Source organism: Pipra filicauda, unplaced genomic scaffold, assembly GCF_003945595.2.
Source record: "Pipra filicauda isolate LSUMZ 115617 unplaced genomic scaffold, ASM394559v2 scaffold105_size2325265_pilon, whole genome shotgun sequence".
Classification (NCBI taxonomy): Eukaryota; Metazoa; Chordata; class Aves; order Passeriformes; family Pipridae; genus Pipra; species Pipra filicauda.
This window is the reverse complement of record NW_024103496.1, coordinates 293,739-309,725: the sequence shown is the minus strand read 5'-3', so window position 1 is coordinate 309,725 and position 15,987 is coordinate 293,739. Positions and strand designations below refer to the sequence as shown.

Here is a 15,987-nt window from a genome sequence, read left to right as displayed (position 1 = left end):
TTTATAGAGACCCTATAGAGACCTGCAGTCTCTTGAGTTTTCAATGGTGAGAAACTAAATCTTGAAAACTTTCTTACAGTGTTGTTTTTATTATGCTTTATATATGTTAATTAATTTAGCATGTGTTCTGGTGCCACACAACTGGATCTTAACCTGTCATTTTTGGTTTAATAACATGAGTAATGAAATTGGTAAAAATAACACTTTTCAACCAATAAAAAAATAATTTACAATACGTATACAGGGTCTCAGATAACTTTACCAGCAAATGTGATTGGTTTACCACAATTAGAAGTCAGTCATCTCCAGAGGGAAATGATGCAGCCATTAATGTTAACTCATTAACACTGTGTTATAATTCACAAGCTGGATGAATTCACACACAGTACATTTCCAGCCAAGAGCCTTCAGGCAACAGAACACGACCAGCAAAATCACTGAAAGCCTAACAAATATTTTGATGGGAGTAGTTTACCTTGAAAAACTGTAATGAGGATTCGCAGTCATAGAATCATTTTGGTTGGAAAAGACTGCTAAAATCATTGAATCCAACTATAAACCAAACACTGCCAAGTCCAATTAAATCATGTCCCTAAGGGTCACATCTACACATTTTTCAAGTGATGTCAAAAAAAAAAAGGGACATCTGTTACACATTATTTGAAAAATAGCACCTTCAATACCAGAGTGTTATCTAAGGCTGTATCTAAGGCCTTACAGGTTGTGGGGAAAAATATAGTCTAGTAAATACAAAGTCAAATGCTCTAAGCATGCCAAGTCATCCATCCAAGCTTTCCTTATTTAAAGCCCTATTACCTCTCAGACCATTCCAAAGTACTGTACAATAAAATCTTCTGTGGAATACCTTGTTTTTTTTTAATACACAAGGAGCAAAAGAATGTAAAAAGTACATTGTTATCAATGATAGCGATATTGTAGTATAACAGTGTGTGCTTTTACTATCACTGATAGTAAATAATCCCTATTACTTGAATTTTTTTCCTTTATAATATCAATATTGGAGCTGATGATACATCCAGTTCATTCCTAATGCAGTGCTGAGTGGAAATCTTAGCTTATACAAACATTCTTTCAAAGATAAGAGGAAAATCTTGGCTTCAAGGAAGATTTCCTTAGGCTGGTCAAATTGATAAATTACAAGAGTAATAAGGAATGTAAGAAATACTGATGACATACCATAGCACAATGTTTGCTACTAATAATAATAATTCTGCTGTAGTACTTTTAAAAAATCAATCATAACAATACTATTAGCAATTAATTGCCAATATTATTTAAAGAAAAAAAGACAAGACAACACTCAGCACTCTTCCGCACTGGAAGGGAAGAGGCAGGACCACGCAGAGACATCGACAGGGCTCTCGTCCTCTGGAGCTGTGGCTATGCATGGAGGATGACTTAAAGAGACATAAACTTAATAAACACTGACAAAGAAAAATTGTGGGATTCTTAATGAGGATGTATTATAACTATGGAAATTTTCACTACAAACCTCAGAAACACCTTTTCTAACAATTTTACAAAAGCAAGTATGGGCATATGGGAAAGCAGACTGTGAGTTAAAGTTTGTTTATCCATACATGGTATACTAAACATAAAGATTCATTCTTCAGAACCAAAATTAGGCGAGCCAGTTGTAGCAATTTCCCTTGGCTTTTTCCTCACTAGCTCTCTGAATTATTCTACTTTGCTTGACAACTACCAAACCCGCACACACTGTGCTCCAGGGAAGGACCATTCTATATGCAGTACTCAGCACCATAAGATCTCAGATTCAACTGTTACCACAGGACAAAAAGTTTGTAACAAGAAGACTGGACATTCATAACTCTCCTGAAGAAATTAGTCTAGAGGTAGTTTGTACTAAAACATCAGTGTTTATGACAAAAAGTTTTATTTATCTAGGATATATATCGTAGAGTAGGAAAATGCATCTGTAAAACTGGCAGATCCTTGACAGAATGGGGATATGTCATAAGTACTGCAATTTTAGCTTCAATTAACATGCCAACTTCTCAGATGAAAACTCATTTTTTTAAAAACCCCTTCTCCATCCATACAAAATATGAAAGGTTCGTGGGCATTCATCATACAAACACTTGAAACCACTTCTGCCTCTAAATTCATTTGCACTGAAATGCATGGCTCTCATTAGAGCCAGTACTGTGAAAGATGCTGATTGGACTGGAGATGAGAGTCACTGAACAGCAAGGACATTTGGCAAGTTCTTGTCTCCCATGCTTATGCTCACACCATGGTACTTGCCCTGTATCTCAAAACAGGAAAAATTCATGAAGAGTTACCAACCACTGGCAATGTAAGGTTTATTTTTATCATCTTTAGGCTACCTCAATCCTTTCCGCTCTACAAATACTAGCACATAATTCAGTCCATACACCACAGGATTTTTTTAAGAGAAACATATATCACAACATGAAGTTCTAGGAGAGGTTTCATTCATTGGATTCAGGGTTCTTTTAGCACTTCCGTCAAAATCTTTTTTTTCAATGCCTTTTTACTTAATTGGGCAAAAGAAGATACATACAAAGAAACAATATACTATCAGAAGATGATCTACCAAATACCATTAACAAATTTGGCCTTAGACTAAAACATTTCATAAGTCATGAATAGTAAAAAATCATACCAGATGGTAGGTCATCAGAAGGAAACTCAAACAACTTGGATTTGTAAACAGAGTGGAAATGGAAGTCATCCTGTAATAGTAAATAATTGCAAGAATTAAACTGGGAAAAACTAATCCATCTCATGAGCCTTAAACAAACAATTCCAAAGGTTCTTGTTATCCAACACATATACCAGTGAACATGCAAGTTGCAAGGCACCATTCTTCTCCTTTACCCAGCTATAATATGATCACTAACATCACAGTTAATCGTCTTTCACTGGAAATATCTGAGTACATCAAAGTGGCTGAGCATGCCTAAAACTAGGCTTAAGAGAGCTGCCAGAGAGACTCAATGAGAGTTGCAGGAGATGCTGAACTAGAGTCAAGGATGAACCAGGAGGAAAATGATGTAATGAACCCACAGTAGGAAGTGCCAGAGAAGGGGACAGGGCTTCTGTTGCTGGCTCCAAGGGACCCTCATCACCCTCTGTGCTGCACTGCTCTACAGTCAAGTGTTATGGAGTACACACACATATATATATACCACTGCCTAATTTTTGTCTGTGATGATGGAGTCTTACATATGAGGTAAATGAGTGGAGAATGAGGGGATGATCCTTTGGTCCCACAGCCTTACGCCTACCCTGCACCCATGGATGACTGTAGTCAACAAATACAGCAGGACTACTGTAAGGTCTACTTACATCTGAAGTGTAGTTCTCATCTGGCTCAATAAGGTAAGTATGATTTCCATCATAGAACATCCCACTGTCAAGAGCAGGAAATGTAAATACTGATTTACTAAACAAATACTGGTGCAACATGGAATTAAGTTTAAGAAGTTCACATACTCTAAAAATTTAAATATTTAGAAAAGGAAGCAGTTAAAACTGGTTTCAGGAATGAATGCAATTTCCGATCAATCTTTTGTTTCTTCACTTCAGAAAGAAAGATTTTCTCCTGTGGTTAAACAGACTGCTCTTTCTTCCACAAACCTTCTCTACAACATATACAAACACCAAAAAATGGACTAATTTAGCCAACTGAAAATCCAGTTCAAAGCCCCCACTCCTATGCAAGAGATATCTACCTTCAACAGATAAGTAAATGACCAGTCTTTATGAACATGCATATTTGGAACATAAGAATAGCTTTCCTCAAATAAAAAAATGTTATTTAATTGAATTAACCTTAGGTGTTAATGGGTTTTATTAATTCTTTCCTCAGCATTTCATTTAAAGATAGTGTTGATACTGGTATTACAGTAAGAGCATAAAGTCAAAGAGTATTTCTTATATCACTACCACTCTGATCTTCAAGCAAATCAGCATATTTTTTAATAATTTTGCCTTTATTTCAGTGGCATACATGCATGGTTGGGACTAGGTTGTATCAGCCTGTCCCTTTCAAAGGGCCACTACTACGGTCTTTAAGTTTGGCCATAAATATGAACTGTGAACTCAAATTAGGCACATAGCCCTCAACAGCAGCACAAAAGCAAGATTATTTATTTATTTGCATTACTCTTAAAAACACCCAAAATAAACACTAAATTATAAACAACAAAACCAGATACTTTTCTTTTTTCTTATGCAGCACGTTTTCCTAAACGGCAAAATTGACAATTACAGAAATATCTTGGGTTATTGACTGTATAACATACATCAAGTGTGAGCATGAGTAATTTCTAAAATGTAAAGCTGTTTCACCATTCAAATTACCTGTGCCTACTCTTTAGAAATAAATACTGTCTACACAGTTTACGTGAAATATTCTAGCACCTACTGAAGCTTCTTTGCTTGGGAATAAGGTGAGGTTGGGGAATATCCTGTAGCTTTTTATCAGGCAAAACTTCCTTGTAATTGCAATTTTAGTTAAGCACAGTCTGCAAGACAAAGCTCTATCAGCAAACAGCTTCTCGTGAGACTGCTGCACCCAGCAGCACTGATCTCTGATCAAGTCACTCAACAGTGACAACAGTAACAGTCACAGCTGACCTATAGATCTGGCTTGTCCTCTCAAAGCATTAATGGCTCTTTTCCAAACAACTTCAACAGCCCAGTGTGCTGTGAATAAACCCCATGCTCATGGACGTGTTAGAGAGAAACCAACACCAAAACATGGGCCATTTCAAAAACCTGCATTTTGATGATGTATAGTCTTCAAACAATCAAACTTGTAGCCATGAAAGTCAAATTTGCAGCAGTAACGGCAGTTTTAACACTCACCACCAGCTGGCAGCAAAATCCCAGACCTGCCTGCTGCCTGTGCCCTCTCCTCCAAACCCAGGGCTGCCTGACTATAGCTTATTTATATCCCAGCAACCGCTGTGTTTTGCATTCAAAGTCTTTTTTGTGTTAACCCATAGGAAACCGTGGTTACTGCACATCCCACAGAAAACAACAAAAATCCAAACAAAACGGCTCGCTGGAAGTTATGGTTGCAAAGGTACCTTTGTCATTAGTAAAGTCATTAAGAGAAGACATTCATAATTGTAACTATTCTGTCAGCCAGTCATCCGATCAATTTAACTAATAAAAGGAAGCACACAAAATAGACATTATCAACAGAAGAACTGATAATTTATGATTAAAAAAACCCAACATTTTCTCACATATATGAAAAATTCTGCTGTTACTGGCTGAGATCCAGAGGTACTAACATGCAAGAGAAGAGACTGGCATGAACTTTGAGAATATGAAGCTTGTTATTCGATTAAAGGCATCTGTTCTGTCTTATGCACTTCTTAAAATTCATGAAAGCAAATGTCCTGCCCTGCAGACCTTATCAGAAGACAACTCTTCCCAGATTCCCTTATTCCAGCGAGGCGCTCCGAACTGTGGTTGAAGTGAAGGAACTCTGATTGCCAGTGTGAGTTTCTAGTAATTACTTATCATTTAAATTCGAGTGTGTAGGAACTAGTTGTAATGACAGAAATGCAGTGTCAGAGAACGTGAGTTTAATACAGCTCAGGAAAGCATTACTTTCTCATACTGGATGCTCTAATTACCAGCCTGCTAGAGAAAGACTGTGAAGGATAACTCTGCTGAAACTTTATTGTAACAGGAAAAAAAAAGGGGGGGGGAGGTTGAGGAGGGGAAGATAACTCTCAAGAGAGCTCAATCACACAATTAAAAAAATGCATCATTTTTGATGCATCATTTTGACCGATTTGAATATCAGGCCATTTAAGAATACAGAGCAGCAGGATGCTCAGTCTTAAGAATAAACCCACAAAAAGAGGGCAGGGAAGGACAGATGCAGGCTCTCCTTCCTTCCTGCTTTTTCTCCTAGGAGTTAGCAGGGGCCAAGACCTAATGGATCACTGCTAATGGAAGCCATGCAGTGGCTCAGGATGCATTAGGATGCTACTATTTTTAGTCTCACTGTCCATACTGAAACTGGGCTCAAGTTTCTTGAGCTGCACAGCTGTTAATCAGGTAAGTGCAAGGATGCAAGCCTTCTGCATGCATTCTCGCCCTTCCTAACAAAGAACATACAAGTATAAAAGAAAGACACTGCTTAAATATACTACTAAATAACACTACTTAAATATATGTACTTATATGGTTGATACCAGAACTACAGAATAGCTGAAGATAGACAACAGGCTGAAGATTTCCATCAGCTAAGCCCCGTTTCTGCAGAAAAAGGCAAAGTTCACATAACCTCCACACAGATTCACTTGCTGCTTTGACTTTTCAAGCTGATCTCAGTATCAAAAGTGCTGAGATACTGTAATTCCCAGATGCAACAGGCACTGAAGTTGCTTGGTTGCTCTGAAAACCTGACCAGCATCATTCAATAGTACCAAAAGTAGACAGGTCCAAAAGCTGTACAATCAATAACACAGCTTAATGTAACCTTCAGATGATAGATGCTTTAATTATATTATCACTAAAATTATGAAATTCAAAGTAAAATTATTGCACCATTTTATATCTTTCCTTCTAGATTTTTCAAGATTTTACTATATCAAAGGTATTTATTGAATGCCACAACTTAAGGCCAGCAATTCTGTTTAAAAAAAAAAAAAGGATAGTACAAAATAAACTCTAAACTGACATTTTCTTTGTAAAGAAATTAGAAAAGAAAGACAATATACATCATTGTAGGAAAAAGAAAAGACATAATTTCCAAATGGTACACTGGTATTTTTTTCATTCTTGTAGAATAGGATGTTTTCAGCTACTTCTACTCTGCTGTCTCTAATAAATTATCTTAAAACAATACCTGGTCACTGCCACAAGTACTCAGTTTGAAAAAAAAAAAAATTCTGAAGATTGTTGAGTACTTAATATTGGTGACAAACTAGTAGGAAAATAAATAGCATTTATTTTACTATATACATATATTATTTTACTATAAATAGCTTTACTTTCCTTCAAAGAGTAATAAAAAAAAGGCCAGTAAAACCAAAACAGCAAACTTACTGTAATCCATGGCATGTTGACAAGGCAACAAATGATACAGGATTTCCTCGAATTTTTCCCTGATAATAGCAATGTTCTCCTCCCTGAAATTGGAAATTGAGACTGTAAATCCACAGTATCACACACCATACTGTCAAACACTGTTTTTCCATAAACACATATCCAAGCCACTCACATGACACCAGGAATTGACTATCACTCACAAGGGTGTTCATCCCATCTCCTTTTAGCCATGCTTTCGTACTTAGACAAACACCATCCTGACATGCTACACCAAATGGAGACATTTTCAGTGTGAAATCTCTGATATCCTGACACAGATTTCAGAGACAAATTACTCCAGAAGTGCTTATCTTTCTTCATTGACCAGGAAGAGTTGGAAGTAGGGGGCTTAGGCTCAGCATCTGCTCTGCACATGGCTACATCAGACAAGATGAACTCCGCTCTGAGGGTAAGGCAATTTCCTTCTTCTGAGGAGAAAGGTATTTTACCAAATAATAACCACAGAATCCCAGAATATTCCGAGTTGGAAGGGACCCACAAGGATCATCGAGTCCAACCCTTAGCCCTGCACAGGACCATGCTCAAGAGTCACACCATGTGTCTGAGAGTATCATCCAAACACTTCTTGAACTCTGTCAGGCTTGGTGCTGTGACCACTTCCCTGGAGAGCCTGTTCCAGTGCCCAACCACCCTCTGGGTGAAGAACCTTTTTCTAAGATCCAAACTAAACCTCCCCTTACACAACTTTAAGCCATTCCCTCAGGTCCTATGACTGCTTCATTAAAAAAAAGAGTAAATCAGAAGTAGTCACTAGGGTAACAAAAATAATGGAAACTCTAGGAGTAACTGAGCAGTAAAGAAATACAACAAAAACAAATATCTGCCTCTTCTGCAAATAAAATATACACTTTTCAAATCAAATCCAGCAGACCCTATTCAAAAAGTCCCCCTAGTTTCACTGATAAGGATGGAAGCCCTACTGCATGTGCACCAAATCTGATCAGTATTGAACCATGTCAATACTTGTATGCAGAATTAGAAAAAAAATCCAAACTTCCCTTAAATTCTCACTGTCACTCTACCCTTCAGGGTAGAAGAACTTGCCTATTAGTGCCTTACCAAATTCACCTATGTTGTAACGCACTAATGTTGATTAAAGGACTATGAAGGAGATTTTCAGTGCGCTTTTTTTTTAATAGCATTTACTTGCAAATACTTGTTTCATCAAATGTGTAAATAGTCTACCTAGCCTAATGTACCCAGCCATGTGAACATTTATGTCCATTTACTGCACAGAGGGAAAGGCATTACAATTACAGCTTTCTCAGAAGCCAGCAGTCGCATGATGCATAGCACAGTCATTTTAGACATCTGACATTAAATGCTCTTGCATTTTATGTTTCAGACATGAAAAAAATTATCAAGATGAGGCAAAAGGCGAGAAAATACATAGAATCTGTAGGTAGTTTTGTATTTTGATTGGGAAATCCTGTTCTGTTTTCTACAAGATGAGCAAACTGTTTTTGAAAGCAGCTACGAAGTATGGATGCCACTGGTACGAGGTGCTCTCCTTAAGAGAGTATAGGAGCCTGTTTATCAGAGCACAGCTGCATGCAGGGAAAAGGACTTGACCTCAGCCTGATCACTGGAAATTGCTAGTTCCTCTTCAGAATCTTCACTGGAGGGTCCGTGCATGCTATGCTGGTGCCGGACCCCAAAGCACCAACGCAGAACACCCGAGGCAGCAACAGCAGCAGCACTGCAGAGAAATGCAACTCCTGACCCAACAGATTACAAGTGACACTATTTGACAGGCTCGTTGCTTCACTCAGTGAGAGAATCCCTGTGGCATAGCTTCTGTTAAGTGTTACACTTCCCCCCCCCCAATTTCATTTCATCTCATTATTTCCTCTCTTCTACATACCACTTTTTCCTTCCACTTGCTGCAGTGACTGCAGCCACCTCCACTGCCTATCTATCTTGGCATCTTTGCCATTGATACAGACACAGAACACCTTCACCAAAGTGACCTGTACATTAACCACCATGATGCCCATCATGGCACCTCTCTGCTCAGATGTCTGAAAGAAAACTGGTGCCACACAGGTAATGTTCTGTCTCATGTTGGTGAGAAGCTCTGGGGCTGACCCGCACCAGGCTACAACGGGGTGTCTGGCAGAAGGTGTAAAACCCATCACCCTTAGACCAGCATTTCTCAGGACTAACAAGGGTTTGGGACACAGACCAAGTACAGTGAAAAGGAGGTGGTTTGAGTTTCTGCTTTGCACTCACATGCATTTCAGCCACCAACATCCCAAGTTACATTACATTTCAGACCCTATATTGTTTTTGCTGAAACCTTGGCTCATTTTCTCCATTTTATTCTCCTTTTTTACACCTATTTACTTCTATATCTTAGTTACTTATAGCTCTCTTCATTTGAGATTTTCTTTCTTTCAATCTGTAGGGTGTCCCCCACTACAGCATCATGAGACTACTTAAGGTTTTCAGGTCTTTTTTGGAATATATGAATAAGAAGTAAACAAAGAGAAATTCCAATAAGTAAATAACAAAACTAACAATCAAATTATGTGGATGATCTAAAACCTTATGAGTAATAAAATACTCTCTAAAGAGAATTCTTGCAGCAGTATTCCTGTAAAAGATATAACTGGAATAAGTGTATGAATATGAGAATAATATTGAAAAGACTATCAGTAGGGAGTTGTAGAGAGTTCTAGCTGTGGATGGATTTTGGAGTAATTACACAAATTGGTTTGTTCTCAGAAAATGTAGTTAATATGTACCAGAAATAGAATCTCAGGTTCCATTAGCTTGCAAAACCATGTTTTTGCAAACAGGAGGAGCATTTTTTCATACTAAGAATCCAGTCTGTGGCTCAAAAGTGTGTTTTGATCTTCTTAATGAGAATCAAATAAATGCCCCATGGCAGTACCTTCAAATTAATTTATTCTGTAATAAATCCATGGGAAAAAATTTACACATACAGATCTAGAAAAGAAAAATATAAGAAAAATGTCTCTAAATTCTTGCCTTGGAAAAATATAACTCAGACACACAACTTCTATTCAATCAAATCAATTCAACTCAACTCATTGATCTACTGAAGTTCATGGTAGTTCTGGTGGAGACAGAAACAACTGGGATCTCCATCTCAGGGACCAATTCTTATCACTACAAAACATTCACTTCTATATGCTGTCATCTAGGGGATATTTTTTATGTATGTACTTATGTTCCTATCACCATAATGTAAGTCCCTTCAAACCAGTTAATAAAATCAACTTTAGTTAATAAAATTTAATTTCATTTCTTCAAATGAAAATAGTTTTCTTTCAAGTACTTATAATGCATTAGTGGTGTGTTGGTTTCTTTCTGAAGAGAACTCTTCAGCATAAGAAATCCTGCTGTCAGGATACTCCTAAGTGAAGTTCTGAGGATTTTTATAATCTCAGCAAGGAAGTAGGAGGTGATGCAGTGACATCAGATGGCACAAGCACTGGACGGCTCTGGGAACAGTGATTATTTACCACTCCTTACCATGTATCAAGTGGACAAAACATGCCAGTAACATGTGTCATGTGGTGGGAAGGGTATAAATTGTATATTTTCTATATGGAAGACTCATTTTCAACAGTTCACAGAATCAGTGAAGAGAGAAGTACTTAAAGCTACAAATTCTGAGACTGGAAGTGTTGAAGAAACCACCGGATGTGGCTCTTAGTGCTGTGGTTTTGTTGGCATAGTGGTGTTTGGTCAAAGGTTGGACCCAATGACCTTGGAGGTCTTTTCCAACCTTAATGAGTCTATGATTCTATGGTTCTGTACTAAGTCAGGGACTCTACAGGTCAATGTTTTCTTTAGGGTACATGTAACTTTGGACAAGAAGTTTACTGTCATTGCCTTCCTGTACTGCTGAGGCTGAAACTATGTTGGGTTTGACGTGTACTAAAGCTCTTTTATAGCAAGTGCTATAAAAAAGTACACTGTACTAGAGGAGGAATCACAGTATGTGGGAGATCTAAGACCTAAGGCCTAAATGTAATCATTATATCTCTCTTCTTTTCCTCTGCTCTTGAAACCACTCCCTAAGGACTAGGGTTGTCTCTCTTCTCTGTTGGTATCTGTAGCATTAAGACAGAAGCTGAAAAAAAATCTTAATTTTTTTCCTAAAAATATTCTGGTCCCATATGAAAATTAAGACTTCCCCCATAGGGAAGAGTTGAAATCAGCATCAACGGCAGTTCAGTCCAGAACATCAAGGGTGTTTTGTGAAGAGCTATTGGCTTCCTGTAGCTATTAGAGCATCTCTCTGCTCTCTCAAAAGCAGGCAATAATTGCCCATCTCAGCAAATCAAACCTCCACACCTGCCTTTGTCAGCTACTGGGGAATGGTTTTGTGTAAGATAAGAGGAAATCAGACCGCTCTTCTAACATATGCCAGCCATAAGTGTGAGCAGCACATTTATCGTTTCTGCTCTAAAATTGAACCTGGTCAGCATGGAGTGTGGGAGGAAATTAGGCTAAATGTCATCTCCTATGAGACAAGGTCAGCCTGGCGACAATGCCTGTGACACAAACCTGTAACCCACACAGGCACACACTCACACCATATCCAAGGGCACACTAATGCTACAGCAGAGACAAGTTCAACATTTTTGGCCCCACAAGGTGCTCAGCCACTGTTCATGCTGTGGTTTGCATCACACAAGGCAAATTTTCTGCCAATGCCATTGGCACTCTTGTCCATTTCCTTGCATCAGTAAGTTATCCTTCCTTCATGAAACTTCTCAGCCTTATCGGTGACATCCAAGAGCAATACAAAATATACACTTGTTTAACAAGGAGTCTATTGAATTGGAGAGATAAAAGTGTAATAACCTCCTACAAAAAAAAATAGAAGAAAAAAATCAGAATGACTCCAGGGTCGATTAAAACAAATTAATCTTTATGATAGTGGTCACTTTGTGATATAATCTTCATCTTGATGCTTCATTTGCCTAATTATAGCAAAATCCTGAATTAGGGGTATTTGCCCTGTGAACTGCTACAGCTCATTGTCAATAAGATGCAACCTTTTTGCCCATGCCAGCACAAGTTTCCCTGCAGCCTTTCAGGCAGGTAATGTGCCAAAGATACTAAAAAATGAGAAGACATAGATGTTAGCAATAGAAGTAAAATCTGTCCTCATTTTTATCCTTTGAGATAGTTTGTCCATAATCAGAGAGGCACCAGCTGCTGAGTAGACACAAAAGAGATGAAAAACACATTAACCAATACTCATAATAAAGGGGGAAACAAGTAAAGCAAAAGAACAGCCATGACATGCAGTAATCATGGCAGTTCACTCTTCTCTGCAGTCACAGTGGAGAAAGCATCTGCTGACCATACATTGATAGTGTTTGCTATTCGCCTCAGAGACATTATGACCTTCCCAGGGGAGGAAAATAAGGATGCACATTCATCTGCTTTTGAATTAGATCTTCAAGTAAGCCATTTTCTGCTATTAGGAGAGGTGATGGTCAGTAAACGTTATGCTACACTCTGGTACTTCCTTCTTCTACATATTCCTATTTTAAGACTCATTAATCCAAAGGAAAAGAGATTGTTGGTCTAGTTCAAATCCTAGTAATACATCTCTCTCTTTCCTTACAGCAGAAAGCTCCCAAAAGGCCAGCTAAGGCTCAAGACACCATTCCATGAAGCGTCAGATAATGAGTAGCTTTTTAAAGAGCTACCTGCTGTGGGGCCACTACTTGCCAAACTGCATAACTAAGACTGCATGAACAATAGCAACAGGAAAAGAAAATGCACACTTGCTCCTGACTACTACAGCAGAAAACGACCTACTAGGGATGGGTTTCTATTTTTAAATAGAAAAGTCAAAATGGTACTTTGACCTATGTAACTGTAATGAGAGAGAACACTTTTTTCATTGACATGTGCTTCAGCAATTGGTGGGGGGCCAGCTGTGGGGCTCTGCTGCAGGACAGCAGAGCCCTGGGCTTAGCTCTTATGCAGCTCAATGACAACTTCAGGGACCCTGGCACCACCTCTTTGCAGGGTAGGTCTCCGGACCTTCTTATGGTGTACTGCAGATGCCCGAAAGCCAAACGTTTCGTAAATGTGAAGGATGCCCTCCCTTTGTAGGAAGAAGGCTATCACATGTACTCATACACCTCAGAGCCAACAAGCTGTAGTCACATTAGGTTATAATGCTGTTTCAAATTCTGAAATCACAGAGATGGATTCCAAAATTAGGATAAAGCATCACTGCTTCCAAGTCTTCCCCACAAAATGCCCATATTTAAAGACTGTTGCCAGCGCTCTTAACAAATAGAGACACACATGTATGTGACAGGATCCTGCACGCGGGCGACTCACTCCAACTGCCGTCGGTGACTCACAGTAGGCGCTTTCAGCAGATGGCACAACATATCAGCCCAGCTTCCCGGTTCAGAGGCCAAATGAGGCTTCTGTTTACTGCCCAGTAGCTATGACAGAAGATGTTCTATGAACATAGCTGCAGGGTGTGGACAGAGAGCTCATGCCAGCACAACACCATCTGGTCTGGAAGCTGCCTTGGCATCTGCTTGGGAAACAGCCTCTTGACTTCCCTTGCCTTACCTTGGCATTAGAGAAAATTATTTTAATTATCAGCTGCCAGACAAAGGTGAGGCAGAGGAGAACAGGTTACCTCTTCCTGCCTACTCTGTTGTTGTCTTTTAAGTCAGCTCTTGTAGCAGTGCCTAGTGTCTCTTAGTCACGGTGTCAAGTCATTTTTAACGACAGGCATTTTGCCCCATTCCTGTATGCCTATTCCAGGGTGATCATAGAATCACAGAATCAGCTGGGTTGGAAGGGACCTCAGAGATCATCAAGTCCAACCCTTGATCCATTACCACTGCGGTTACTAGACTGTGGCACTAAGTGCCACATCCAGTCTCTTTTTAAAAATCTCCAGGGACAGAGAATCCACTACTTCCCTGGGCAGCCCATTCCAACATCTGACCACCCTCTCTGTAAAGAAATTCTTTCTAATATCTAACCTAAACCTCCTCTGGCACAACTTGAGACCATGCCCTCTTGTCTTGCTGACGGTTGACTGGGAAAACAGACCAACCCCCACCTGGCTACAGCCTCCTTTCAGGTAGCTGTAGAGAATGATGAGGTCTCCCCTGAGCCTCCTCTTCTCCAGGCTGAACAACCCCAGCTCCCTCAGCCTCTCCTCATAGGACTTGCGCTTGAGTCCCTTCACCAGCCTAGTTGCCCTCCTCTGGACCTGCTCCAGGACCTCAATATCCTTCCTGAACTGAGGGGCCCAGAACTGGACACAGTACTCCAGGTGTGGCCTCACCAGCACTGAGTACAGGGGAAGAATCACTTCCTTGGACCTGGTGGCCACACTGTTCCTGATACAGGCCAGGATGCCATTGGCCTTCTTGGCCACCTGGGCACACTGTTGGCTCATGTTCAACTTCTTGTCAATCCAAACTCCCAGGTCCCTCTCTTGAAGTAAACATTTTAAGGGACAGTATGAACATACTTTAAAATCTACCCATACTAATCTGTCTCATCAGGTCATCAGCCTACCCCAAGTCTAAAGCCAAGTTATAAGCATGTGAGTTACAGGAGTACTAATAAACACAACATGTACGTGGACACCAATCAGTCAGTAGAAGATAATGTCTTGAGGAAAATGGAGAAAAACACCACGCCTTATTGGTTCATTATTTCTGAATAACAGGAACTCCTTTTTAAGTGAAAATTCACAGAGCTTGTGACTGTGTCTAGAAACATTAACCAACTGTATATAATACAGTGTCAGGTTGGTATCCATAGGGAACAACAGACGTGTCTAGGCAAAGCTATTTACAGAAGTCAAGATGAAGAAAGTAAAGATGTCAAGCCAAAACACACTGAAGTCTTACATGGAAGTGCTCCTTCAGAAGTACAGCAGCTTCTGTTTGCTTAGCTAATTCCCCCTCAAAGGGATTAAGTTAAACCCAAAAAGATACTTCCATTTTTTATTAAGAGCATCTACAAAGTGATTATAAGTTCTTTAATGTTATAGCAGTAATTAATTTCTCTTAGTTATACTCAGTCCTTGCATGGTCTGAGATTACTGAACATTTGGTTGCTACCACTTTCTGGTTATGTATGCTGTATGTTGTAGCATACAACAATATGGAAAATAACTCATAAGGTGAACAAAGTCTGGCAAGACTTTTCTGCAAATTCAAGCTGTCCTCCTTCTGGGGCATGTGAAGACTGCAGCAGAGTACACAAGCGGTGACTCCTGATAGTCACAAAGTCACTCGACTTCTCACTTCAGCAGAACTACGACTTTATCACTGAAGCCCACATCTGCAGTAATAAATATACTTTTTAAGCTCTTGAAGACTCCCACTTTCTGACAATTTTTTCCCCTCCAGGACTAGCTAAACCCACTGGATTAATTTTTTTTGTCACAAAGAAAAAGGAGACAAAATAATTAAACCTGCAAAATCCTACATGAATCATGATCAGAGATTCATTCTAGTGTAGTATATGCAAAAACACGACCTGGGAATGACTCCTAATACAGAAAGCTGCCACTTCTAATTTTCTTCTTGGCAGCAGAATCTATGTAGAAAGTAAGCTAGTAATAGCAGGGAGATAATCAGGTATAAAAAAATGCTACTGCGATCATTAGGTCAGGCAAATACATTATATATAAGGGCTGATTATCTTGCCCTATTATCCCACAGAGGATACCACATTTTACTAAACCCCAAAGGGTTTCATAATTCAAGTAATGCTAAAACAGGAAAGTGAAATATTTCTCAACGTCTATCAATTCAGTGTGACAGCATAACACTGCTGAAAAAAAAGATATCC

General features: G+C 39.2%; 1 protein-coding gene across 13 annotated transcripts in view; it reads right to left on the bottom strand.

Annotated features, from left to right (window-relative positions):
- Positions 1–15,987, bottom strand: part of ADAM22 (ADAM metallopeptidase domain 22) — a 132,089-nt gene that overhangs the window by 51,716 nt on the left and 64,386 nt on the right. For all 13 annotated transcript variants that reach the window (XM_039379724.1, XM_039379727.1, XM_039379776.1 and 10 more), the window contains exons 5-7: positions 7,084–7,166; positions 3,355–3,418; positions 2,669–2,738 (exon numbers count right to left, since the gene is read on the bottom strand). In XM_039379724.1, the coding sequence (XP_039235658.1) occupies positions 2,669–2,738; positions 3,355–3,418; positions 7,084–7,166 (217 nt within the window). The remainder of the gene's footprint in view (positions 1–2,668; positions 2,739–3,354; positions 3,419–7,083; positions 7,167–15,987) is intronic.